Here is a 24,948-nt window from a genome sequence, read left to right as displayed (position 1 = left end):
ATGTTGCGTTTATATTTTTGTTCAGTATAGATATTTGAACGTTATGCCGAAGGTAGTTACACACTATAATATATCTGGAACTATACCTGAAATAGTGCCTGCAACTCAGCTGTTGATGTATATATGGATGGAAAGAGGGTTATTTTGTGTGTGTGTGTAGAAAGTGAACGGGTCTCCCTTCATGACCAACGACGCGGGCTTCGCCTGGCCTACGCTGTCATCATGCTCAACACGGACCAGCACAACAACAACGTGCGCAAGCAGAACATCCCCATGACTGTTGAGGTAAACACGCACAATTTATTTCCCATGAAGACTCATCACTATTTTTTATATATTTCAAAGATTTATTTGTATTGAAATAAAATGGAAAATAACTTCAATTCGTAAGTATAGTAAGTTTTCTACAACTTCTACAAATTGTCTTAGAAATGCACTCATCAACCACATATGTTAGATCTGATTTCAATCACTTCTTATGACCACTTGTGCCAGGCAGTGATGGGTTTTGCTAGAGACCCTGTTAAGACCCTTTTAGACACCCTACATTAGTATGTTGTACTGGTTCTTTCAGACCCTCTGATGGTCTGACAGACCTCCTGTAACAGCTGTGCCCAGTGGTGGTCTGTGGGATGAGATCATCCTGGTTAGTCATGTGAACAGGCGGCAGTGGTGGAAGAAGTGAGCGAGGAGAGGACGGGGGGGGGCGTCCTCTGCTGTCCTGGCTCCCTCTCTCTGTGTGAGTGACAGCGCCTGAAGACTAAACACAAGTCCCATGGACAGGGTTCTGAAGAGAGCGCGGGTGGGCCACAAACAGTATTCCAAGTTGCCATTATGGAATTCTAATCTGCAATGAGAGCAACTGATTTGTTTTACCTTATATTTTTCTAGGGGCAATGAAATGCCTACTGTTCAATTTGCTGACTATTTACAGCACAGTATATAATTACAGATTAAAGTCCTTACGATGGTACGTCTCCAAGTGTCATACAAATGCCATGATACGATATTATGTGGAATAAAATGGACTCGGGGCATCCTGGCAAGAGTACAATTCAGAGCAATAGAATATCAGCTACCGCATAACACATTGTAGCTCCCCAACAAATCCATAAGTGTGGAACAGCTCTGCTCTCTGGATGTCAGTCCTATGATGACTTGGCAGGCAACACGGCCAGCTGCTTTGTGTCTGTGGCGGCTATTATTACCGTCGTCTGCTCCGCTCTGGGGTGGAGGGGGACTGGTATGACAAACACAACCCTGAGCCCATGGCCCCTGAGCCTTCATTGTGTTCATTTCTCTGTCTGTCCATCCCACTGCAAAGCATCTCGTGTTTCCCCTCTGTTTTACCTGCTATCAGCCGAAGCACGCAGCCGACCAGGAGCCTTGACTCTATCCGTCAACACACGGCGGATCTGTTTATTTGCTGTGGCTCTTGGCCTCGATCCTGTTTGTCTAACATCACACCTAACCGTATTAAGTGACACATACGTTGGTAAAGCTCCTTGGCCCCCCATCCCCTTAATTGTTGGATGCTCAATTAGCAAGCGCATTGCATGCCTAAGGGTTGGATGCCAGAGCCAGGCCAGCTGGCAGAGCTCCACAATGATTGATGTGTTGATGGTGCCCTGATTCAGTATTGATGTCCGTTCCCCCCACCTTCATGTAGCAATTCAAGAAGAATCTGAAGGGTGTGAATGGAAATACAGACTTCGATCAGGATATGCTGGAGGACATCTACAATGCAATCAAGTAAGCCATAGTCTTGTATAGAAATGTTTGTGACGTGTACACACACACACACACACGATGAAGTAAATCTATCATTTCAAGAGGATATATTTGTATCAGTGTTTGAGCTTTGACGGTAAGTTATGTCAAACAACTCACCCCAGATGATCAAGGTCGGTTTAGCGTTCACACACTCCGTGGTATTCTCTGTCCTGTAGGAATGACGAGATAGTGATGCCAGACGAGCAGTCAGGCCTGGTGAAAGAGAATTACGTGTGGAGCGTGCTGCTCCACCGGGGGGCCACCTCCGAGGGGGTCTTCCTCCACGTGCCTGCCGGCAGCTACGACCACGACCTGTTCACCATGACCTGGGGGCCCACCATCGCCGCCCTCTCCTACGTCTTCGACAAGAGCCTGGATGACGCCATCATCCAGAAGGCCATCGCTGGCTTCCGGTACACTAGGCGTCCCCAGGGGTTTCTGGACCCAGCACTGTGGTTCTGAGGAGATGCTGACGAAGCATCTATTGGGGAAGGCAATGAGAGCGAGTCGTGATGATAATCTGCTTGTCTCTCTCTTTTTTTAGGAAATGTGCCATGATATCAGCTCATTGTGGATTCAGTGACGTGTTTGATAATTTGATCATCTCCCTCTGCAAGTTTACAACGCTCAGCAGCGAGGTAAGTGCTTAATTTCAAATGTGGGAACCTTTAGCATTACACCTACTGGAGTTTTCTAACATGTTCCACTGGGTGTGTTCAATACAGTCGGCGGAGAACCTTCCCACGGTGTTTGGGAGTAACGGGAAGGCCCAGGTAGCCGCTAAGACCGTGTTCCACCTGGCCCACCGGCACGGTGATATCCTGAGGGAGGGCTGGAAGAACATCATGGACTCCATGCTGCAGCTGTTCAGAGCCGAGCTGCTGCCCAAGGCCATGGTGGAGGTCAGAACTGTTTCTTCATAACTAGCAATGGTCATGGACAGGGACAGGCATAACCAAGAAAGACTGTTTTTTTGTATGGTCTGTGAAAAACAAATGGCCTCGATCATGTTTCGAGTACCTATGGAAACCTTCCATTCATTTTGTTGGGTGAAATGGGTCTTTTTGAATTTGGGTGCTATACTGCCGCCTGCTGGTATAAAACCAGAAATAATTTCCTTGTGGCGTTTGTTTGCTTATGTCCATACAGGTGGAGGATTTTGTGGAGCCAAATGGAAAGATTTCGCTTCAAAGAGAAGAGACGCCTTCAAATCGGTAAGTCACCTCACAATCCTGTCACACAATCTGTTACGCTGGCATAGCAGGCTGAGCTCTTTCACTTGTGAAACCTCTTGAGTTTTTGACATTTTAAACCCAGTTCCAGTAATATTGTGAAATGGGTGGCTATCGCCAAACATGAAATGTCTTATAAGAGTTTGACATCTCTCCATCTTTCTCTCTGTCTCTCCCAGGGGCGAGTCTGCGGTGCTGAGCTTTGTGAACTGGCTGACTCTGAGTGGAGCGGAGCAGTCTGGTCTACGTGGGCCCTCTACTGAGAACCAGGAGGCCAAGCAGGCAGCAATGCTCTGTATCAAGGTACCAGAACTAAACCAATCATCCCTCATCCCACTGCTTTGTCTCTGTCACACTCGTTCAAATTGTCTCTGGTGACCAGTATACTGTACGTTCTAGTTCAACTGTGTGGTTCATATCGTGCAGTTTGAATCTTTTCAAATTATGAATACATTTTTGTGGCTTTTTGTATACCCGGTCAGTCTGGTAAAATTGATTTGTTACCTGTCACTCCCGTGCCAGCAATGTGACCCAGAGAAGCTGATCACAGAGAGTAAATTCCTGCAGCTGGAGTCTCTACAGGAGCTGATGAAGGTAATCATAAGAGTCCAGGCAAATATTGTTCATAACATGTGATTGGCTGAATATGAATTTCTGAGATGCAGGTAGTATAGAATGTTCTGGTGTTGTTTACTAAGAGCTGTTTCTCGTGGACAGGCTCTGATCTCAGTCACACCTGACGAGGAGACGTATGATGAGGAGGACGCGGCTTTCTGCCTGGAGATGCTGCTACGCATCGTCATGGAGAACAGGTACGGCAGGAAACAGTGCGGTGTTTGCTTTGAGTCAGGGACCGTGTGATCGCCTGTTTATGTTTTGTCCCAAGTCCAGTAGGAATTACATCAGTCAAATCAGCTGTTTGAACATCAGGCTTTGTTATGCTATTGAGTCCATAAATTTTGTGTGTGTGTTTAGGGACCGCGTGTCATGTGTATGGCAGACGGTGCGGGACCACCTGTGCCACTTGTGTGTCCAGGCTACAGAGAGCTGTTTCCTGGTGGAGAGGGCTGTGGTGGGCCTCATCAGACTGGCCATCCGCCTGCTGCGCAGAGAGGACATCAGCTCACAGGTACACACACACACACACACACGAGAGCGGAAACCAAACTATCTAGGCGTACATCATTGCATTAATGCATGTTTTGTGCTGTCAAACAGATAATGCAGAGATGATGCAGGTTTTCTGACAAGTGATGGCACTGAGTGATTGGAGGATTGGACTGTTGATCCAATGGGATTTACATTTGATGGTCACACACACACACACACACACACACACACACACACACACGCAGCTTTATTAGGTCAGTGTCCTTTAGCCATTGCAATCGGTCTTATCTGGCCTGAGCTTAACAGCAATCATAAAGGAGGCTTAAATTTGTTGTATAACAAGTTAAAAAAAAGGATGTTTCATGCAATCATACTGGTATCAGATGTTTAATTTGTTCTGGCTTAAAGGCACAGGATGAACTACCTATCAGTATTCTTAGTCTGTGTTGATCAGTGGGACAATTTAATTAGCCAAGTTTTTACTGATCTAATCTTTTTCCAAGAGAGACCTGGTTTCTTGGTGACCTGGCCTGTAACCTAAATAGCGTTTATTATGTGACTGTCCTATTGACCTTGAACTATTATATCATTGCAGTTTCTCGGCAATGTAAAGAAAATAGGAATGTGTTCTACTTTATATCCCATTGGGAAACCAAACAAGTCCCTAGTGAACACTTTCAAATGTATTTATGGATTGATTGTGAAGGAGTTAAAAGCGCCCAGTTATGTAAAGGTTGTTTACATGTTGGTTGTAAAAACACTACTGTTTTGAGAGTGGTTGTTATTAACCATGGGGGGGAATCTGTTTTTTTAAAGCTGAATTATTCTTGTTTTTTTTGTCTTATTTACGGAGTTATCTGCTGTTTTGCAAAAAGTGTCTTGTGATAAAGAGTTGCGTCTACTGTTTTGCACAAAAGTGTTTAGCGTTTGCATTGGTGTAAAACCAATGACAAATGACTGTTGTGCAAAAAAAAGGTTATTGTTTTGGCCACACGGATCCAAGTTTCGCTCACATGGATCTCAGTTTCTTTCACTGTGTTTAAGAAATCGAGGAAAACTGTAAATGGAGCATTAACTTTTGGTCCCATTTCTTCTATAAGGTCTTTAATTGGCTTTCAATCTGATCTCTAACCCAGATGGACGTTGTTACAGCCAACTAATAGTGTTTCCTCCTTCCTTTTCTGTGTGAACCGTGGCGATCAGGGCAAACCTCTTATGTTGCAGGGACTTGAATCCACAAATCCCACATTTGTTTTTCTAATCTTTTCCTTTCAAATGTGCAGTGAGACCAAGAACTGTGAGACCTAGTGCAGTATATACATTGAACTGTATTAGGAATTGTGAGCCGAATGTCGGGAACGTACTTCAATTCCCTAATCAGTGAGATCGAGGTCACCGGCAGTTCAAGCAATTGGTCTTATACAACGTTGGCGTCCACTTAACCCCCCTGCCACCCTATCTCTAGGTGCTGCTGTCCCTGCGTCTCCTGCTGATGATGAAACCACACGTCCTGGCCCGGGTTAGCCGGGAGGTGGCCTACGGCCTCCATGAGCTGCTCAAGACCAACGCTGCCAACATCCACTGCACAGACGACTGGTTCACCCTCTTCTCCCTAATCGAGTGCATCGGGGCCGGGATCAAACCACCCGCCTCCTTCCAGGTCACCTCCACCAGTCCCGACATCGACACAGGTCAGCCTCTTACATGTACAGCATCACGTGGCATGGTAGCCTACTTTGTTGGCCTTGGCAGCGGAGAAACCATATGATCACCTAGTTTACTGTCAATTGCGTTGACTTTACACAAACAGCTCGGCTGTTCTGTTACAAGGCACACGTCCACACTGTTAGTGGTGTGTTTTGATGCCTGGTATGAAGAAAAAAACTCTGTGCTATTTCCACCTTTGTTCCAGGTGCCCTGTCGGACAGTGAGCTGTCGTCCCACCACCACAGCGAGGTGAGTCTGGACCGGGGCTACACCTCTGACTCGGAGGTCTACACGGAGCACGGAAAGTCCAGGATGCCCCGCTCTGTCACTGATGTGGACGTGGCCAGCAGCGGATGGCTTGTGGTAAGAGCCCACACACACACTCGCGTCACCTGCACACACTTTTTTTTTGAGTGCTCAGATGATTAACTCCAGAGATCTTCATAGCGTTAATACTATTTTACACTGTTTATTGTGGAACGCCACACTATAATAGTAAAGCTAAGCTTGTGTTATTTTGTCATATCAATGTCAGTTAATGCCTCAACATCTCACACTGTGTTTATATTGGCAGGTTGGTAAAGATGACCTGGACATCAACAAGGTACCGGCCTCTGGCTCCAAGCCCCTGCTCAACCCTCTAGTGAACCAGTACAGCTTGACCCTGGGCCAAGACATGGGCTTCCACGACACCAAGTCCCTCATCAAGTGTGTGGAGTCCCTCTCCTTCATAGTACGCGATGCTGCACATGTCACCCCTGAAAACTTTGAGCTGTGTGTCAAGGCCATCCGGGTGTTTGTGGAGGCCAGCCTTAACGGAGGTACAACTTCCTCTTTCATCACTTCCTGTTGACTGACAAATCAATTCCTATTTGAGGTTAACTTTATATTCAGTCTTTTTCCAAAGTGTTTCTTAATCTTCCAACAATGAATTCAGCATTGTATTTGCCTTTACATCAATGCTGTTTTCCAAGCGAACACATGTCATCAAACTGTTTGAGTAATTTCTAAATTAAGCTTTGATAGTTTGGCATGTTGGGTGGTTACTCTTAAAAGCCTTTGGAAGGGGATCTCAATGCATGTCTATATAGTAACTAACCTGACTCTGGGTTCCCTGCCTCCCCCACACCAACCCTAATTGAGGACTGTGTCACTCGGCTGCCCTTCTCCCCATTCATTCAGCAACAGCAGTCTGTTAGTGATCCAGACTCTAGAGTAAAGCAAGGATTACAGTGGGAGATGGTGCACTGTGCAAGCCTGGCACCACTGATAGCCTTTTAATTTCTCCCAGCGCTCCAGACCCTTAGATACCTGCTGTCAACACAGCTTTACACACTTAGCAATAAAGTTTGGTTGATCAAAGACCTCACGCTAAGCACCGCTCTAATCTATATGGGAAGCGAATGGAAACCGCACAGCCCTAAAACCTGCTATTACTCAATTAGAATTGATATAGCCTTTGGGGTTTACGTGAAAGGAATGTAGTTTTTCCTGGAGAGTTTCCTAAGCGCTAAGTCATACCCTATAGACCTATCAATTAAGATAATTATTATCATACTGCACATTGTCTTACACTAGAATGGCCAGTCCTAAACTCAATCAGGTCTTGGTACTGTACGCCGCCTTAGGGTAAAGACATGGTCTCATGGTCTCTGTACTGCTAAATTGGATTACCTTTGGGAGCAGCAAACAGTGGGGCATTCATTCTCTGTTCAGAGATATCAGTCAACCATTAGGAGAAAATTTCACACTCAGGATATATCTGTAACAATGGCTAAAAACAGTCCCTCCATCTCTCCTGACCTAAAGGCTACAGGACCCATGAGAAGAAGAAGAACCACAAGTACGACTCCCAGAAGTCCCGTGTGAGGAGGAAGCCTCGGGAGAAAGAGGGGGCATCCCGCCGTGCCAAGGCCTCCAGCCAGAGGCCCTCCCGTTCCCATAGTGACGACGAGGAGGACGAGGGAGTCCCGGCCAGCTACCACACGGTGTCATTACAGGTTAGTCAGGACGTAAGTACCGCAGCCCTCTTTCCCTTCTACCTTGGTGTCTGTGCTGCTCAGGGGCTCTGTTCAGTTGGGTGAAACGTTCCGAACTACATGACCAATCATGTCTGTTCTACACAATATATTTCTCTATCTGAAGGTTCTGCAACGTTGTACCCTCCTGAATATGCCCCAGGTGTGCTCTGCCTCAGGTGTGTGTGGGTGGGAGGTGGGGTTGCGGAGGGAAGGTGGGGATTTGGGGAGATTTCGGTTATATCTTCCCCTCTCTTGGCACATTATGGTTGTCATGGCAATTAAGCAATGTTGTGGCGGTGTTTAGTTCTATTCTTCTTGAACTACTATTCTAATTTCCTGAAGTGTGATTAAGAAGTTACATTGTCTGCCATCTCTTTTCAGAACTAATTTGGCACTAATCAGGTATTCATGCTCAGTCGACTAATGCTAATATTCACCTCTTGTATTGCCTATTCACAAATGAACTGTCTTGGAAAGTCTGAGTAGTGAATTCTCAATGCTCATTGCTCTAGCTACTCTAAATGAAATCAAACTTTCAAACCTTGACTAATTAATTGCTTGGAAAGGTATATTATTAAATATTTAGGGCTGTGTAGGGTTGCAAAGAGCGGGAATATTACCAGTAACTTTAGGAATTTTGGAAACTTTCAAGACTTTTAGGGAATCTTCATGAAATGTAAAAGATATTCCCCCCAAAATGAAGATGTTTATAATATAAAAATAGAATCATAAGGCTGTAAAACATTATGCTAAATGTAACCCATCAACATAGTTAAAACTGTTGCTGTTTTAATATGAGTATGGAAAATCCTTCATATTTATTTATTTAAAAATATATATTTTTGGGTTTCCCATGTCAATATATATTTGTTGTAAGTGTTTTGGGGTCAAACTGGTGACGGTTGTGAAATAAGTCAATAGTTGGAAGAGCTGCAGAGTTAATTTAAAATTATATCATAAGATGTTTTCTCCAGAACCATATGGGATATCTACTAGAAACTCATGGAACGGATCAGATGGACACGTATATTAAATAAATGAAAAATACAAATATTTTTTTATAAATTTCCTAAATGTCTTTGGTAAATTACAGGGAGTTTTGCAACCTTTGGTCTGTGTAACATAAATTAAATAATTTAGACATGGAAAATACTGTACTATACAATATGTGTAACTTCTCCATCAGCGTTTCAAAATGACATAAATATCAATACTCTTATCACAGGTCATTACCTAAATATATTGTCAGCATTAGAATAAAGTACTTAGACATGTACATGTTATTTTAATAAATGTTATTGAGGAAATGTCTTGCAGCCAATACAGACATTAAGTCATACTCATGTTTAGAATCAAGCTGTATTGTGATTAGAATAGCTATGACCACATCATAATGACATGAAGTTCCCCTGGCTCAGCTGTTAGACCTGATGCACACCCTGCACACGAGGGCCGCCAGCATCTACAGCTCCTGGGCACTGGAACAGCGCCACCTGGAGGTCGCAGGGAAGAAAATTGAGGCTGACTCCCAGACACTGTGGACCAGCTGCTGGTGCCCACTTCTCCAAGGTCAGAGACTTTAACCCCTAGCTATCTATAAAACATATTTGCATATAGGCACCACTCAATTCTGTGTGTATTAATCGGGGTTAAACACAATTCATCATTGTTTCCTAGTCATTTGAGGAATGTTTTCAATGTCATTGTCTGGAACCATAGGCACATTTCCTGTTTTCGTGGACAATGTTTTCACATGTTAATGCTTTTTTGCTTATATTGGAACGAATGACTAGTATTTAGAGGAGAGTCATATACACTGAACAAAACTTTACATGTTGATTTTTGTTCATATGTTTCATGAGCTGAAATAAGATCCCTGAAATGTTCCATATGCACAAAAAGCTTATTTCTCTCAAATGTTGTGCACAAATTTGTTTATATCCCTGTTAGTGAACGTTTCTCCTTTGCCAAGATAATCCATCCACCTGACAGGTGTGGCATATAAAAAAGCTGATTAAATAGCATGATCATTACACAGGTGCACCTTGTGCTGGGGACACACACAAAACTCAAACATCAAGTGGAAAGCCTTGCCAGAAGAGTAGAGGCTGTTACAGTAGGAGCTACTGAACATGACCTCTCCTGGTACTACTGAACATGCACTGAAAACAATGGGTACAAAAGCCATAGTAACATCAGAATAGTAATCAATATATATAAAAACACAGAATCCCAAACACCAAACATAATGTTCATAAATCTGGTTGTTGTCAATGTCAAAGGTGTTCATTCCACAGACTAGAGTGACGTATTTCTTCTTGGCTGGGGGATTTGAGCTATCGTTATTTTCTTAGGCACATTCTTCTTTTTCTGTTCAGTCTGTTGGGACAGGAAGGACACTGGGTTTAATCTACTGATGTCCTTTACACTGGTCATTTAACCTAGTGATGTTTTTTATCCTGGTAATTTACCTTGATGCTGTCGTACGTCTAAGTTTGAACATTAGTCATGAAGATTAGGCAAAAAAAATGTGTGCGCGAAAATACCTTGAGATCCTGAGGCCCATTGTGAGATTCATTTTTCTTAAGGTACTTGTGACCAACAGATGCATATCTATATTCCCAGTCATGTGAAATCCATAGATTAAGGCCTAATGAATTTATTTCAATTGACTGATTTTCTCATATGAACTAACTCCGTAAAATCCCCAAAAATGTTACATGTTGCGTTTATATTTTTATGTCTTCAGAAAGTATTCACACGGGTCCCCTTGACTGATTACACATTTTGTTGTTAAAGCCTGAATTTAAAATGGATTACATTTAATTTCTTTGTCAATGGTCTACACACAGTACCCCATAATGTCAAAGTGGAATTCTGTTTTTCGAAATTAGTACAAATTCATTTAAAAAATGAAAAGCTGAAATGTCTTGAATCAATAAGTATTCAACCCCTTTATGGCAAGACTAAGTTCAGGAGTAACAATTTGCTTATCAAGTCACAAATTGTATGGACTCACTGTGTGCAATAATAGTGTTTAACATAATTTTTGTTTCACTACCTCATCTCTGTACCCCCCACATACAATTTTCTGTAAGATCGCTTCAGTCGAGCAGTGAATTTCAAACACAGATTAGACCACAAAGACCAGGGAGGTTTTCTAATGCCTCGCAAAGGGCGGCACCTATTGGTAGATTGGTACAAAGATAGACGTCCTTTCAAACTAAGTTGCCGCGGAGGAACGAAACCGCTCAGGGATTTTACCATGAGGCCAATGGTGACTTTAAAACAGTTGCAGAGTTCAATGGTTGGGATAGAAGAAAGCTGCAGATAAATCAACATTGTAGTTACTCCACAATACTAACATAATTGAGTAAAAAGAAGGAAGCCTGTACACAATAAATATATTACCTAACATGCTGTTTCTGTTTGAAACAAGGCACTAAAGTAAAACGTAATTTTTTTTTACATTTGTCCTGAATATATATATATATATATATATATATATATATATAACAACACATTACTGAATACGACTTTCCATATTTTCAAGCATAGTGGTGGCTGCATCGTCTAATGGGGTATGCTTTTCATCAGCAAGGACCGGGGGCTTTTCAGGATAAAAAATAAACGGAATGGAGCTAAGCACAGGCAAAATCCTAGAGGACAACCTGGTTCACTCAGCTTTCCATTAGACACTGGGAAATTAATTCACCTTTCAGCAGGACAATAATCTACACTCGGGTTGCTTACTAAGAGACAGTGAATGTTGCTGAGTGGTCAAGTTAGTTTTGCCTAGCTGCTTGAAACTCTGTCAAGTCCTGAATATGGTTGTCTAGCAATGATCAACAACCTATTTGACTGGGCTGGAAGAATGTTGAAAATAATAATAGGTAAATGTTGCACAATCCAGGTGTGGAAAGCTCTTAGAGACTTAAACAGAATGACTCGGCTGTAATCGCTGCCAAAAGTGATTCTAACATGTATTGACTCAGGGTTGAAAACTTGTGTAATAAAGATTATATTAGTGTTTTAATTTTTCTTTTGTATTTAAAAAAAAAAAAAAAAAGTTTCACATTTTTCTTCCACTGTAACACTTGAGTATTTTGTGTGACAAAAAAATGACATCCATTTTAATCCCACTTTGTAATGCAAAAAATGTGGAAAAATTCAAGGGGTGTGAATACTTTTCTATAAAACATATTTGCATATAGGCACCACTCAATTCTGTGTGTATTAAGCGGGGTTAAACACAATTCATCATTGTTTCCTAGTCATTTGACGAATGTTTTCAATGTCATTGTCCGGAACCATAGGCACATTTTTGCCTTTTCTGAAGGCACTGTAATTCACTGAGTTGACCCTTGAGAGAGTGGACTTAGTGGTCTTGTTCTCACGCCACTATATAGCATTCCACTTAACACTCTTGCCGGTCTTAATGCTTTATATCTGACATAAGTATCCATACATTGTGTGAATCCCATAGGGATAGCCTGGCTGTGCTGTGATGCCAGGCGGCAGGTGCGAATGCAGGCCCTGACCTACCTCCAGAGGGCACTGTTGGTCCATGACCTGCAGACACTAGATGCTGTGGAGTGGGAGTCCTGCTTCAACAAGGTGAGAGGAGGATGCTGAACATCTTTTACATTCTAGGAGGACCACTGTGAAATGGTGTGTGTAAGGAGAGTGGTGGGTCATGAGAGTGGCTGCTGAATGGTTCCTCTGAAATATAGAGTGAAATATATGATTAATTAAGAGTAGGCACTTGGGACCAAATCCTAGCTTGCCATGGGCATTTATATAGAATTTTATGGCAAATATCTAATTGAATACAATGCAGTATTATGCAAAACAATCTCAAGTTGAAAATAAGTGGGAAATAATTTTATCAGTGTTAACTGTGTTCTAATCATTGTGTACTGTGTTGCCAGGTCCTGTTTCCCCTGCTGACCAAGCTGCTGGACAATATTAGCCCTGCAGATGTGGGAGGCATGGAGGAGACCAGGATGAGGGCCTGCACCCTGCTGTCAAAGGTCAGAGTTCAGTCAACACACAACAGGCAGCCATGTCAAAGTGTGAAATCTGTAATATGTGTTCAGACCGTAGGGGTGACTTTGTTGTTTTGGGGGGGAGAAATTTACAAAGTTGCTAAATCCTTCCCGTTGTCTAGCATTGCTTATCCGTCTGAAGAGCGATAGTATAATATGCTGTGTCAGGTACCCATGTCATATCTGAATATCTCACTGTTTTCTATTGCTTTGTTCTCCACCAGGTGTTCCTACAGCACCTCTCTCCCCTGTTGTCTCTGCCCACCTTCGCTGCCCTGTGGCTCACCATCCTGGACTTCATGGACAAGTACATGCACGCTGGCTCCAGTGACCTACTGGTGAAGATGCCTAATATTGCACAGTATCACATGTCGATTTCAACTCCTATTAGCTCAGGTGTTTCTATGAGTAACTGCCAAAATAATGGAAACACTTGAGTAAATGAGGGATACAAAGTATATTGAAAGCACAGGTGTGGTTCCTGAGTTAATTAAGCAATTAACATTCCATGCTTAACGTCATGTATATAAATGCTGGGCAGGCCATTATTTTGGCTAACATGACTATACCCTCAAAGGATGGCAATGCCCCTATCCACAGTCCATGAGTGGTCACTGGATGGTTTGATGAGCATGAAAACGATGTAAACCATCTGCCATGGCCGTCTGTCACCAGATCTCAACCCAATCGAACACTTACGGGAGATTCTACACTTGAAGAATCTATGCCAAGGCTCATTAGAAGCCGTTCTGGCTCGTGGTGGCCGAACACCTTCATTAAGACACTTTATGTTGGTGTTTCCTTTATTTTGGCAGTTACTTGTAGCTAGTCTAAAAAGTCCATCACTTTACAACAATAAGTGGTCAAACGCAAAGGAGGGCACACAAGAAAAATAACAGTTCATGTTCACTCCTATTCAGCTCTGTTCAGTGTTTTTTCCTTCTGTGTGTGATTGCACGGCTGATGGGCTGTTTTTTTTTTTTTATCCGACCCCAGCTGGAAGCCATTCCAGAGTCTCTGAAGAACATGCTGCTGGTGATGGACACAGCAGGAATCTTCCACAGCGTTGACTCCCGTACGGGATACTCTGACCTGTGGGAGATAACCTGGGAACGCATCAACTGCTTCCTGCCTAACCTCCGGGAAGAGCTCTTCAAACAGACAGTCATACCCCAACCAGGTAGAGGACCACACACTATACCTGCATCTATTAAGGCCTTGTTTTCTCCAATATGCTTTGAATTAGTTAGAATACACTTCCTACATGTTTTTCATGATGTGTACTTAACCTTCAGTGTTTCAGTGTTATTTCTGCTATATAGCTACATAAAGCCAGATCACTGAAATGCAATGGTGCTCTGTGTCCATAGATCCTGCTCCCATTCCCCCAGTGGAACTTGCCCAGCTGGCTGCCCCCTCCCCCAGCCTCGCCACCCCCAACCCAGGCCCCATCTCCAGTGCCAGCTGCCCCCACAGAGCCAAAGACCTTCAGCAGACCAGCGTCGCCCCAAGATCCCCCACCACCTAGTGCCAACGGTAACCATGTTAACATGGCCAGTCACAGGCCTCCCGGGTGGCGCAGTGGTCTATGGCACTGCATCGCAGTGCTAGCTGTGCCACCAGAGACTCTGGGTTTGCGCCCAGGCTTTGTCGCAGCCGGCCGCGACCGGGAGGTCCATTTGGCCTAGCGTCGTCCGGGTTAGGGAGGGTTTGGCCGGTAGGGATATCCTTGTCTCATCGCGCACTAGCGAGTCCTGTGGCGGGGCCGGGCGCAGGGCGCGCTAACTAGGTCACCAGGTGCACAGTGTTTCCGCCGACACATTGGTGCGGCTGGCTTCCGAGTTGGATTCGCGCTGTGTTAAGAAGCAGTGCGGCTTGGTTGGGTTGTGTATCAGAGGATGCATGGCTTTCGACCTTCGTCTCTCCCAAGCCCGTACAGGAGTTGTAGCGATGGGACAACTAACAATTGGATACCATGAAATTGGGGTAAAATTTCAAATACAATAAAAACCATGGCCAGTCATTTATGAAATCTGGCCAAAGCCAATGATCATTATCAGTTTCATAGCCAACAATAAATGAATCAATCAATGTCCTCTTCTCTTCCAGGAACTGACAGATCATCTCCAGTGCCCCCGTCGACTCCCCCCATGCCCACCCCAGTGAAGATGTCCCCCCAGATCTCTACCCCCTGAGTCATTCCCACATGAGTCAGTCCCCCTCATCCTGCAGCCCCTGGCCTCCCATCTGCAGGTGGGGGGCGTGCCCCCCATGTCCCTGCCCATCATCCTCAACCCCGCCCTCATTGAGGCCAGCTCCCCTGTCCCCCTGCTCCCTGCCCCCAGGCCCACCGACCTTAGTGACACCCCGGAGGTAAAATAGAGCCACCTACTCTCACAGGGGGACATTGTCCCCCACCTGTCCCCTAAACAACATAGCTTTCCTTAGGCTCTGCACCCCTTCACAGGAGGGGATAGACCAACTCTGACAGAGAGACCCTGGCATGCATGGTCATCTCTCAGACAACACTAAACAGCCACAGACACATCTAGCTTTGGTCTTATCTAACATCCTGGGGCCTGCTGTCCTTCAATATTCACGTATTCATCAGAAAATACATATTTATGATATATTTATGATATACATATACGATGCTGCATGGATGTTAAGGACAGCACTTATTTGACTCGCTTCGATCTTTCCCACTTTTCCTACTGAGTCAGTTTCAACTTGAGACCTACAAAGTTAAGTCCGTTGTTAGTATGCCTCTGCTTAACAGTAATCTAGAGGTCCTGCCAGGAATAAATCATAGTGAATAACTTAATTGGTTTTAGGTGCTGCATGTTGTTTACTGAATAGGATGTACAGAGATGAATTTACTCCAGTCAAAGTATCAGGGCACTGTGTCTTAAAACAAAAGAGTGAAATACTAGCTATATCATAACTCTTGTATCTGAAGGTTGAAATATACGTGTACAGTAATATAAAAGCATACAGTTTATATATTTCCATTATAAAATTGTGTCTGAGAGGTTTTTGAAAATAATTATATTATATGATATCCTGAGATTTCCAAAGAGGGAGAAATTTGCCAACATGTTGTCACAAGCTTGTTCGCAAAAAGTTGATTACAATGCCCAAAATAACAAAACTATGTTTTAAAAGGACACTACGTATTCTTAAGTCCTCTAAACACTGTTATACCCAAGAGGGACAGAGGTGTGCATGGTTTGCCTTGGAAAGATGGATTTGAGATGCTGCCATTGCTAACAAGGACAGCATCTAGAACATTCTGAATGTGACGACTGGTCTGGCCTGGGCGTGTCCGCTTTTATTGGTTAGGTTAGGGGAGTTTTATAGGAAGGTCTTAATGAGATTATTTAAATGAGTACAGTATTGACTAGCAGATTGAGCATAGACAGCCATCAGTAAATCTGGGACAAGCTGATCTAAAATGCAGTTTTCATTTTCAAGTGATGAGATGAATGGTCCGGATCATCTTTGCAAGTTTTCATTTGGGACTACTTTATCCCACTTGACACAGTGAAAGTATTTTTGCATGTCACTGTCCGTACAGTAAGCAGTACAGTAATTTATTGATTGCAGAGGAGTTCAGATCTTGGTAGGTTGAAGTTAGAGCCTTGATCTTCTGTCAAATTATACCCAAACCAGACACCTCACTGCATGTGACGATGGAAGAAGAAGAGTTTTCAAAAGCATCAACCACTTAGAACAGGGATGAGCAACTGACGGCGGCCCGTGGCTCCTGTTTGAAAGGCCTTCGGATCACAGCCCCCACCACAGTCGGGTTCTCAACTTACTGTTGTGGGTTAGAATAGTAGAATACACAAGGTGCAATTTCAAAATGTGGTTCTGCATCAGCTGTTTTTCTATCTACTGATAGTCAATTAGCCCATGTCAGCTAAAATATTTGATTGCCAAGTTAATTTAGCGGCCAGCTATCCAGACTTGTTATCACGGTCAAATTACAGGCCAGGGGGCCCCCATTGATTTTGTTAGTCTCACTCGGATATCATATTAACAACTGCAAAAATTTCTCTCCACCCTATGGCAGAATGTGTAAAACTGCTATTTTTCCTCTCTGCTTCATGGCAAAATGAGTAGAATTGCATGAAATGAGTTATAAAATGCAAAATCTTCTCCACCCCACGGCAAAATCTGTAGAATTACAGCAAACATGCTTTGAAACTGCAACATTTTCTCCACACCATGATAAAATATGTAGAATTGCACTAAATTAACTCAAATGATCACCACTGTCAAGACGTGGGCCACTAAAATGTTTTGCTCGCAATGGGGGGTGTTATGTGGGTATGCAGACCTACGAGCAACTGCATCGCCTCATGATGAGTTAAGATTTTTTGTGGCCCCCCCAACCCCATCATTTCAGAGCGGTATACTACAAAGCAAGATCAATGACTTGGACATAACTTTATGCTAAAGATTAGCATGAAATGGGCATTGTCTAATTGCAACCAGAAAATGCATATGTTAGTATAGGTTTATTAAATGAATAAAAAAGAAAATGAAGTTATATCTGGTTGTTTATTAAAGTTAGCTGGCTAACTCGTTGATGCTGATTTGTAGTATTATCCCTGCGGTGACTATTTTGAATGCCCAACCTTGTGATTTGCGTAACCTTCAGTGCAGTTTATTTCTCGGCCGTTGCCCTTATCAGTCTAAAATTGTAATCTTATTTATTCCGCTAGGAATGGGCTGTTGGGGAATGAATACTCTTGTTGAAGCACAGTTGGGAGCAACTGCTTTCAGGTCAGGTTATATTACTCTCCTAATCCACCGCCTTATGTCAGAGAAATTAGAAACGCATTAGTCTGTCTGTGCACCAACACTATACAATACAATGAAGTGGAGCCCCTCTTTCACAGGGTTGTTAAGTCGTTTTGGAAGCTGTTCATTTGTTGTATTGCATTGTTAGGTATACCAGGCGCTAATTCTTGAGTGAACAGGAAATTACATGTGTATATATAAATAAAAGGTCATGTACTTTTTACAATGTAATAAATATAATGTAATGAAACTGGGTTGCTGTGCTATTCATGGGTGTTGGTAAATGACGCATCAATCAAATCAGACCTGGATCTGTGGTGTAAAACATCTGGATTTTTATTTCAAAGCAGAATGAGAAACACTTTTCTTAGTAAACTAACTGTATCAGAAACTACAGAGGGATTCTAGCAGAAAAAACAACCGTCAAAATTGTCTTTGTACATGGAATGTGAAAACAATATCAGTAAATAAGGGATAAGAATGACAAGCCATGGGATTATTAATCGAGTCTAGTCTAAAAAGAAAGAATGCAATCCTGTAAAAGGAAGACAGTGTAACATAAATGCGTACAGTACTTCACTCACAAACATTTTATTTTTTTTGCCTTCCGAGGGCTATCCAATGTCAAAAACGCCTACTTACAGCACCTTTGATCACACTATATCAGCTGCAAAAAACAAAGATCCATCTGAAATACAACTGCAACCGTTTAAAAAAAACACCTCAAATCAAGCATCTCTTCAGCTCAGCTTCACTTGGCATCCAGCTTGGCCATTTCCTGAAGGTATATTCCGATGCTCTCGCTGTCAAACAGTACAAAGTAAATGTTTTTCAGGGAGGAGGTCGTCGCAGAGACAAAATGGTTGGAGATGGCCTTGAGGATCAGCTGGGCGGCTGTTTGCTTTGGGAATCCATTCCTACAACCAGGAGAGATACACAGATGTGGGCTCAATCTCAATTTGACTTTCTACAATTCCTCACATCTTATCTCCTTGATTGGAGGAGATAGTTTCAAGGTCCTTCCCTCCTTTGACCTTCTTCAATGCATTTTGAGAAGGAATCAAGGAAAGAATTAGAGCCCTGGTTCAGAATGTTGAGCTATGTTAATTTAGTTGACAAAAATGTCAACAACCAATTTTTCCCGACGAGATGCCATGAAAATTACCATAACCCTAACTACTGAGTTTTAATTTTAGTTGACAAATTCCACGCCAATCGTAAGCATGCATGCCTTTGCAGAATATTTAATGCAATCCTCTCATTGGCAGAATTAACGTTTTTTTAAGCACGGTCTGATTGAGCTGATCTGCCCGGCTCTCTCACACAGCTCCCAGGTGGTCACTTCAATCACTCATCAATCTTTTTAACTGGCAGCAAGGACACTTCGATTGTAAGTAACCTAAAGTATACTTTTTTTCTTTACTCTCTCATACTATTTGCTGAATATTAGTAGTACAGTAATATTTCTGCCATTGTTGTGGAAAGCTCCGATTCTTCCATTTTTTTTTACGGAATCACTGTTATTTACCCCCACCCCAAGGTTATGAAGGGGAGATAAAACCTGAATGCCTAAATTGTTTAACATGTAGCCAAGGCTTTGTAACCTGTGGTAAATCATTGCTGGCATTGGTTACAATCTGCCACAATAACAATGTGCCAGCTATATGAAGGGATAGTAGGTCTAGTTGGACAAGACTATCTCAATGTACACATGTACACTAATTATTAAATTCACTGACTAATATGCGACAAATGTCTGACTAAAACTAGACAAATTGTTCAGAGTCGACTGATAACGAAGGAGGAAATGATTCAATTGTGACTAAGACTAAAATGTATTTTAGTCGTATCAGTGTTTTTTTTGTTACTGGTATAGATTTAAAGCTGTAGTTGAGTAGTCTCACCGGCCAGCAGGAAGTGAGGGGAAGGCAACGGACTTGAGTTTCTTCTCCTCTGCTGCAGAGAGGCAGGCCTTGACAGTCTTCTCCAGCTGGTCCTCACACTTCTCTGAGCCCCATTGAGGGATGTTACAGTGGATGACAAAACGAGCTGGCATCCCACTGGCCTGGCTCACCGCAACTACAGGACGAAGACACGGAAACACATTGATGTTTCCCTCTTTCTTTGTAGGTTTAAATATACGCATTGACAGTGTACTTGAGGCTAGACAGGTGAGTGAGGGTGAGACTATCATGTGTCAATGATGCTTATGTGTATGCTGAATGTGGTTCTTTGGATAAACACATTTGGTAATAACATAATTTCATTACCGTTGCATGCGAAACTTCTCAAACCTCTCATTCAGCAGATTTTACTCTAGTTTCCAGATCTCCATACCTGAAGCTACCTCCAAAGGTCCCTGTGCTTTCCGCAGTTCTTTTACTGCCTCCAAGAAGTCTCGCCCCCCTGCCTTCTCCAGGGCACTGCCTGCAGACAAGCACACAACAGGTAAGAGGGATAATTATAATGGACCGTGGGCCTTTCACACGTCTAACAAGAAAATACCAGCAGGTCTGGCTTTCTCACCCACTCCCTCTTTGAGGTCCATCTCTGCATTTGTGGGGTTGATGATTCCCTCCACCTTGATGGTTCCAATTTTGCTAATTTCACTCTCTGTTAGTGAAAGCTGTTTTAGGGGATGTAGAGTTGAAGTTATAACAAAATCACTTAGAAACTTGACTTGTGTCACTTATTTCCAAGGTGTATGACTGAGGTATCTTTTATAAAAGGTGTAATAGAATGACATGTCATTGCTGACATGAGCCTACATTTAATGATACCTTTTGTCCAAGGAACAGGCTTTTTGCTGAGAGGATAGTGAAGCCATCCCCTGGCCCGTCTTCCACTGTTGAGTTAGCGACAACAGCCTCTTTGTCGTTTTCCGTGTTTTTCTTTTAATAGAATCAATGAAAAACAGAACACACTCATGCTTCTTATAGCACTATAACAAACACATGGACAAATATTGAGATGTTTGCTGTCATTGACGAAGCCCATTCATGTGTACTTACCCTCTGCTTGCGACCTGGTTTGCCTTTGCCTTTTTTGGTGGTAGGTTTCTTGATGCTCTTGACGCGTTCCGCCCTCTTCTCTGGCACGGTCACCTGAGTGTCCACTTTCACTCGGCTGCCCCTCTTCTTGGACAGCAGCTCAGGGTGGATGCGAGGCAGAACCCCTCCGTTTGATATGGTCACCCCTCTGAGAAGCTGAGAGGCCACAGAACAGGTGAATCAGTTGACTATTCCGTCTCATTGGTCAATTTCTTCCCTCTGAGAAATACTAGGCAAGTGGTAAAAATCCTGCTAAAATGATAAAGCTCATTGTCTAAGTGTAATTATTTCATCCACACTTATTTGAATATAGGTGCAATGTCCCCACTGTCTAAAAAAAAACATTAAATATTTTTGAGTGTATTGAGCATCTAACCTCTTATAGTTATGTGTTGTCAGGATTTGGGGCCTCAACAAAACCGTTTCTCCATTCGAGGTTAACCACAAAGCGGTGGCAGTTCATGCCTGATGAAATCCTACCTGATACAGATGCCATTTGGCGTCAACTGCACCTTCCTGAACACTTAGACAAAGGAACTATCTTCATCATTAGTTTCATGGATCCCTATTGGGCACTAATCTACTGTAATATAATATGGTGGAACAATTGTGCAAGTGAAGTGGAACAACATGAAAAATGTACTCTGCTGAGTTCATTATAGGATATTTTTGAAATGTCTGTTTCAAGGGGAATAATACTGTACCTGGTTGAGCTCCTCGTCATTGGCGACAGCCAGTTTAATGTGCCGAGGAGTTATTCTGCCTTTTTTGTTGTCCCTTGCTGCATTCCCTGCCAACTCCAAAATCTCAGCTAAACAAGAAATTGTCATTAGAAAAATGTTCTGCCACCAATAAAATATACATTTTCATATTTTACATAATCCTGTAATTAATACACAAGTGAATTTAGGAACATAGTTTTTTTGTGTTTGCTGACACATGACGACACTGTCTTGACATTGGTGTGTGTGTTTTCACTCAGGCGAGATACCAACCTGCCAGGTACTCTATGACGGCTGCCATGTAGACGGGTGCCCCCATGCCGATGCGGTACTTGTGCGTCCCTGTGCGTAGATACCTCATCATCCTCCCCACAGGAAAGATGACTCCTGCTCTGGCGGAGCGGGACAGTTTGGTGGTCTTCTTCTTTCCTCCTCGGGCTGACATCTTGCCTCAGCTATGTCTACCTGGGGAGGACAGCAGTCGTATCACCATGGTTAGTGTTCAGGATGGAGATTGCAACTACATTCAATTGGTTATTTGTTCTATACATGCAACAATGAACCAATTGAAATACACTAGACCCTATTGTGCAAAATTGTTTTTATCATGCCCACTTGCCCAAAGGAATTTAGTAAGACTACATTTACTTTAGTGGAGGTTGGTGGGAGGAGCTATGGCAGGACAGGTTCACCGTAATGGCTGAAAGGAAATAAATGGAACAGTATCAAACAAATGGAAGACGTTTGACTCTGTTCCTTTTATTCCATTCCAGCCATTACAATGAGCCCATCCTCCTATAGCTACTCCCACCAGCCTCCACTGATTTACTCCTGCAATTGTGCCATTTTGAAGCTTCTATGCATTGAATGGTAAGGGTATGTGGTGGGAGCAGAATGACTAGAGGCAGGTGTGTACAGGTAGCAGAATCAAGATATGAAGTCTGGGTGTGAAAAGTAAACCAACGTGTCTATATAATAGGCTATATGACTTATCATTCTTTAAACTGATAAAACATGCATAAACACTTGAAGAATAAAGATTGAGATGTATAGAAGAGGCGTATCAGGGGCATCATATTGTCCTCGTGTAGGCAAGAAAAGACCTATATCGTGACTTTGCAAAGTTGATAAGAACAGAGACAGAATTAAACAAGCAAAGCACACTAGATTAGCATATTATTCCAAATTATTAAGGAATAAAAGGCCTACAACGTTTAAAAGCCCAGTGCAGTCAAAAACGTGATTTTCTGTGTTTGATATATTTCTACACTGAGGTTGAATAATACTGTGAAAAGGATAATGCAAGAGCTGTTTGAAAAGACCATCGGGGAGGGAGTTTTGGCCTTCCATGGTGACATCACTACCCGGCAAATTAGTTAAGACCAATAAGAAAGAGTTCCAAACCTCTCTGCCAATAACGAGCTGATTTTCAGTTTTCCCGTCCCCTCTCACTCCCAGACCTTCCTAGCAAAATTCTTCCTTGAAAAATTGCTCTTTGCTAAGGTAAAAAAATAAATAATAATAATTGAAAACAATCACACTATAGTACTTAACTGTTACCCAGAAATGAATTGATATTGAGATAAAAACGGCTGCATTGGAACTTTTAAGAATTCAAATAAATTGCCAAATACGAAGCATTGTTCAGAGGAATTGTAAAGTTGTGCATGAGTAGCGTTATTAGTTTGATTTTCAAGATGGGAAGGTTACTTTGCCAGAGGTTGTAAACAAACTAAATAATACTAGTACAGAAGAGGTCCGCGGTGGCCTACAGTAGAGTCCCAGATTTAGAAATTCCATTTGCAATCTGAGACCCGATATATTATTTCGGATAGCTATGCCCTATTGCATTGAATGCATTACATTTTCTTGTGCATCTTGAATGCGTTTTGTATCCTCGATTGCTCCCATGCAAGGGCAAAATACAACAGGGAAAAGATCGTGACACCTACTGTAACCTACAATACTCGACGTATGTAATTTAATTCATATTTTTCGTAAAATGTGACGTTTAAAATTAGATCCTAACCGACATAAGACAATGTACAAATCGCCATGAATATAGGACAAATTAAATACATGTGTATACATAGACGCTCTATTCTGCAGGAATAAAAATTCACATGCTGGTAGGCCTACGTGTATTTTTCGGATAGGGTACGCGTATTGAAAAAACATTATGCACACCTATCTAATCAAGGGCCTCGCTTCAGTTGGTCGCCTGTCCACTATAAATACGCGGCTGTTCTCAAATAGAAATGTCTGGTACATCGGGCCGTAACCTTTCTTGTAATTATTATTGCTCACATGCTACAGCGCAACCCCCATTTTGTTTTCATTGCATTGGATGTGTAATCTCATCAGACATGGAAAGAAATTCTTTCGGAGACGCAGCTCGCCACAAAACGAAATAAGCCGGATATGCGTGAGCGTGAAATTTGTACCTGTTTGTCGTCCTTTACACGAATAAATGCAGACCTGAGTTTCCCTTTCACAAATCCCCCGAGGAATTGCTATGTTTTTTTTTCTTCGCTGTCCTTATGCGTATCCTGTTCCTAAAAAAAACTACAGCCACAACCACCGTACATTCATAGGAGGCTGGCTCAACGCTACTACTGATGCTGCAAAGTGAAAAAAAATTATTCCAGGGGAAAATAGAATGAAACGCCCCCTTAACATGGCTTCCAGGGGAGAAGAATGTTGTTTGAAATGAACGCGAAGTGCTTAAAGAAATAAGACATAATTTGGCTTTGTATACCTATAGATACCTAGAGATAAGTTTGGGCTATGTGTAGAACACAAATTGTGGATGCATACATAGACACTCCAGTCCATCCTAGTGTAAAGGCTACTGTGTAGTAGACCAAGAAATAGGCATCATGGTTGCCCACCTTCATTGTGTAAATTCTGCACAGCAGGCAACAACAAAAAAAGAGTATACTGTAGAGGCCGACACTAGCCACCCCCTCCACAGTAGGCCTACCTGCCAGGAGCATCGCAGTGCAATGGCATACATTTATTTTACCCAGGTCCAAAATTGAACGTTTCCGCAGATCTTTTTTACCATATTATATGAGGCTTTTTAACACACACACTTTTTTATTTATTGATGTGCTGCTTTTAGTGTCTGTGTGTCCTTGTTGTGTTTTTGTGGTGTGTTTTATTAGCAATGCATGTTTTGGCTGGTGCAATCAAATCTCCCCATGGGGATTAATAAAGTAATATATCTTAATATTGTCCATTTGGTTATTCTGTGTAATCCCATGTTGCCATAATGTTGCAAAATCTCATATTCCTAAAATAATTAGGCAATAGTCATAAAACATGTTAAATTGACATTTACAGGCTATTGAAACTGAAAATACAGTTGAAGTCGGAAGTTTACATACATTTAGGTTGGAGTCATTAACTCGTTTTTCAACCACTCCACAAATGTCTTGTTAACAAACTATAGTTTTGGCAAGTCGGTTAGGTCA

General features: G+C 42.5%; 2 protein-coding genes across 4 annotated transcripts in view; one reads left to right on the top strand and one right to left on the bottom strand.

The window, feature by feature from the left end:
- Positions 1-17,950, top strand: part of LOC112253524 (Golgi-specific brefeldin A-resistance guanine nucleotide exchange factor 1) — a 78,660-nt gene extending 60,710 nt beyond the window's left edge. Inside the window, 23 exon segments of the mRNA XM_042322767.1 lie at positions 161-200; positions 203-285; positions 1,670-1,752; positions 1,950-2,186; positions 2,318-2,411; positions 2,499-2,675; positions 2,923-2,987; positions 3,185-3,308; positions 3,528-3,599; positions 3,723-3,817; positions 3,981-4,134; positions 5,581-5,806; positions 6,028-6,185; positions 6,397-6,643; positions 7,632-7,822; positions 9,262-9,412; positions 12,330-12,460; positions 12,775-12,876; positions 13,116-13,229; positions 13,888-14,071; positions 14,262-14,418; positions 14,640-14,642; positions 15,060-17,950. Of these exon segments, the coding sequence (XP_042178701.1) occupies positions 161-200; positions 203-285; positions 1,670-1,752; positions 1,950-2,186; positions 2,318-2,411; positions 2,499-2,675; positions 2,923-2,987; positions 3,185-3,308; positions 3,528-3,599; positions 3,723-3,817; positions 3,981-4,134; positions 5,581-5,806; positions 6,028-6,185; positions 6,397-6,643; positions 7,632-7,822; positions 9,262-9,412; positions 12,330-12,460; positions 12,775-12,876; positions 13,116-13,229; positions 13,888-14,071; positions 14,262-14,418; positions 14,640-14,642; positions 15,060-15,273 (3,102 nt within the window). The 3' untranslated portion in view covers positions 15,274-17,950.
- Positions 17,951-18,013: 63 nt separating this feature from the next.
- Positions 18,014-24,095, bottom strand: LOC112252950 (core histone macro-H2A.2). 3 transcript variants are annotated; one of them, XM_024424702.2, is made up of 10 exons: positions 23,917-24,095; positions 22,877-22,970; positions 21,746-21,937; positions 21,455-21,561; positions 20,712-20,906; positions 20,469-20,591; positions 20,227-20,326; positions 20,038-20,127; positions 19,605-19,779; positions 18,014-18,617 (listed from the first exon to the last, which is right to left on the bottom strand). In XM_024424702.2, the coding sequence occupies exons 3-10, from the start codon at positions 21,915-21,917 to the stop codon at positions 18,452-18,454; spliced, it is 1,128 nt and encodes a 375-aa protein (XP_024280470.1). In that variant the 5' UTR covers positions 21,918-21,937; positions 22,877-22,970; positions 23,917-24,095; the 3' UTR covers positions 18,014-18,451. The 3 variants fall into 3 exon arrangements, with proteins under 3 accessions (XP_024280470.1, XP_024280468.1, XP_024280471.1); XM_024424700.2 differs by lacking the exon at positions 22,877-22,970 and having other exon boundaries at positions 23,917-24,094; XM_024424703.2 differs by lacking the exon at positions 22,877-22,970 and having other exon boundaries at positions 20,481-20,591; positions 23,917-24,093.
- Positions 24,096-24,948: the final 853 nt, after the last annotated feature.

Source organism: Oncorhynchus tshawytscha, linkage group LG06, assembly GCF_018296145.1.
Source record: "Oncorhynchus tshawytscha isolate Ot180627B linkage group LG06, Otsh_v2.0, whole genome shotgun sequence".
NCBI lineage: Eukaryota > Metazoa > Chordata > Actinopteri > Salmoniformes > Salmonidae > Oncorhynchus > Oncorhynchus tshawytscha.
Note: the sequence above shows the minus strand (reverse complement) of the source record. Positions and strands in the feature narration are given on the sequence as shown.

Bases quoted from the DNA above. Each gene is read 5' to 3' on its own strand.
- LOC112252950 (XM_024424702.2), bottom strand. From the start codon at position 21,917: ATGTCAGCCCGAGGAGGAAAGAAGAAGACCACCAAACTGTCCCGCTCC. The intron at 20,128-20,226 runs GTGAGAAAGCCA...GCTTGTCTGCAG, and splicing joins GGACCTCAAAGAGGGAGTGG to GCAGTGCCCTGGAGAAGGCA. The intron at 19,780-20,037 runs GTATGGAGATCT...TTCGTCCTGTAG, and splicing joins ACCTTTGGAGGTAGCTTCAG to TTGCGGTGAGCCAGGCCAGT.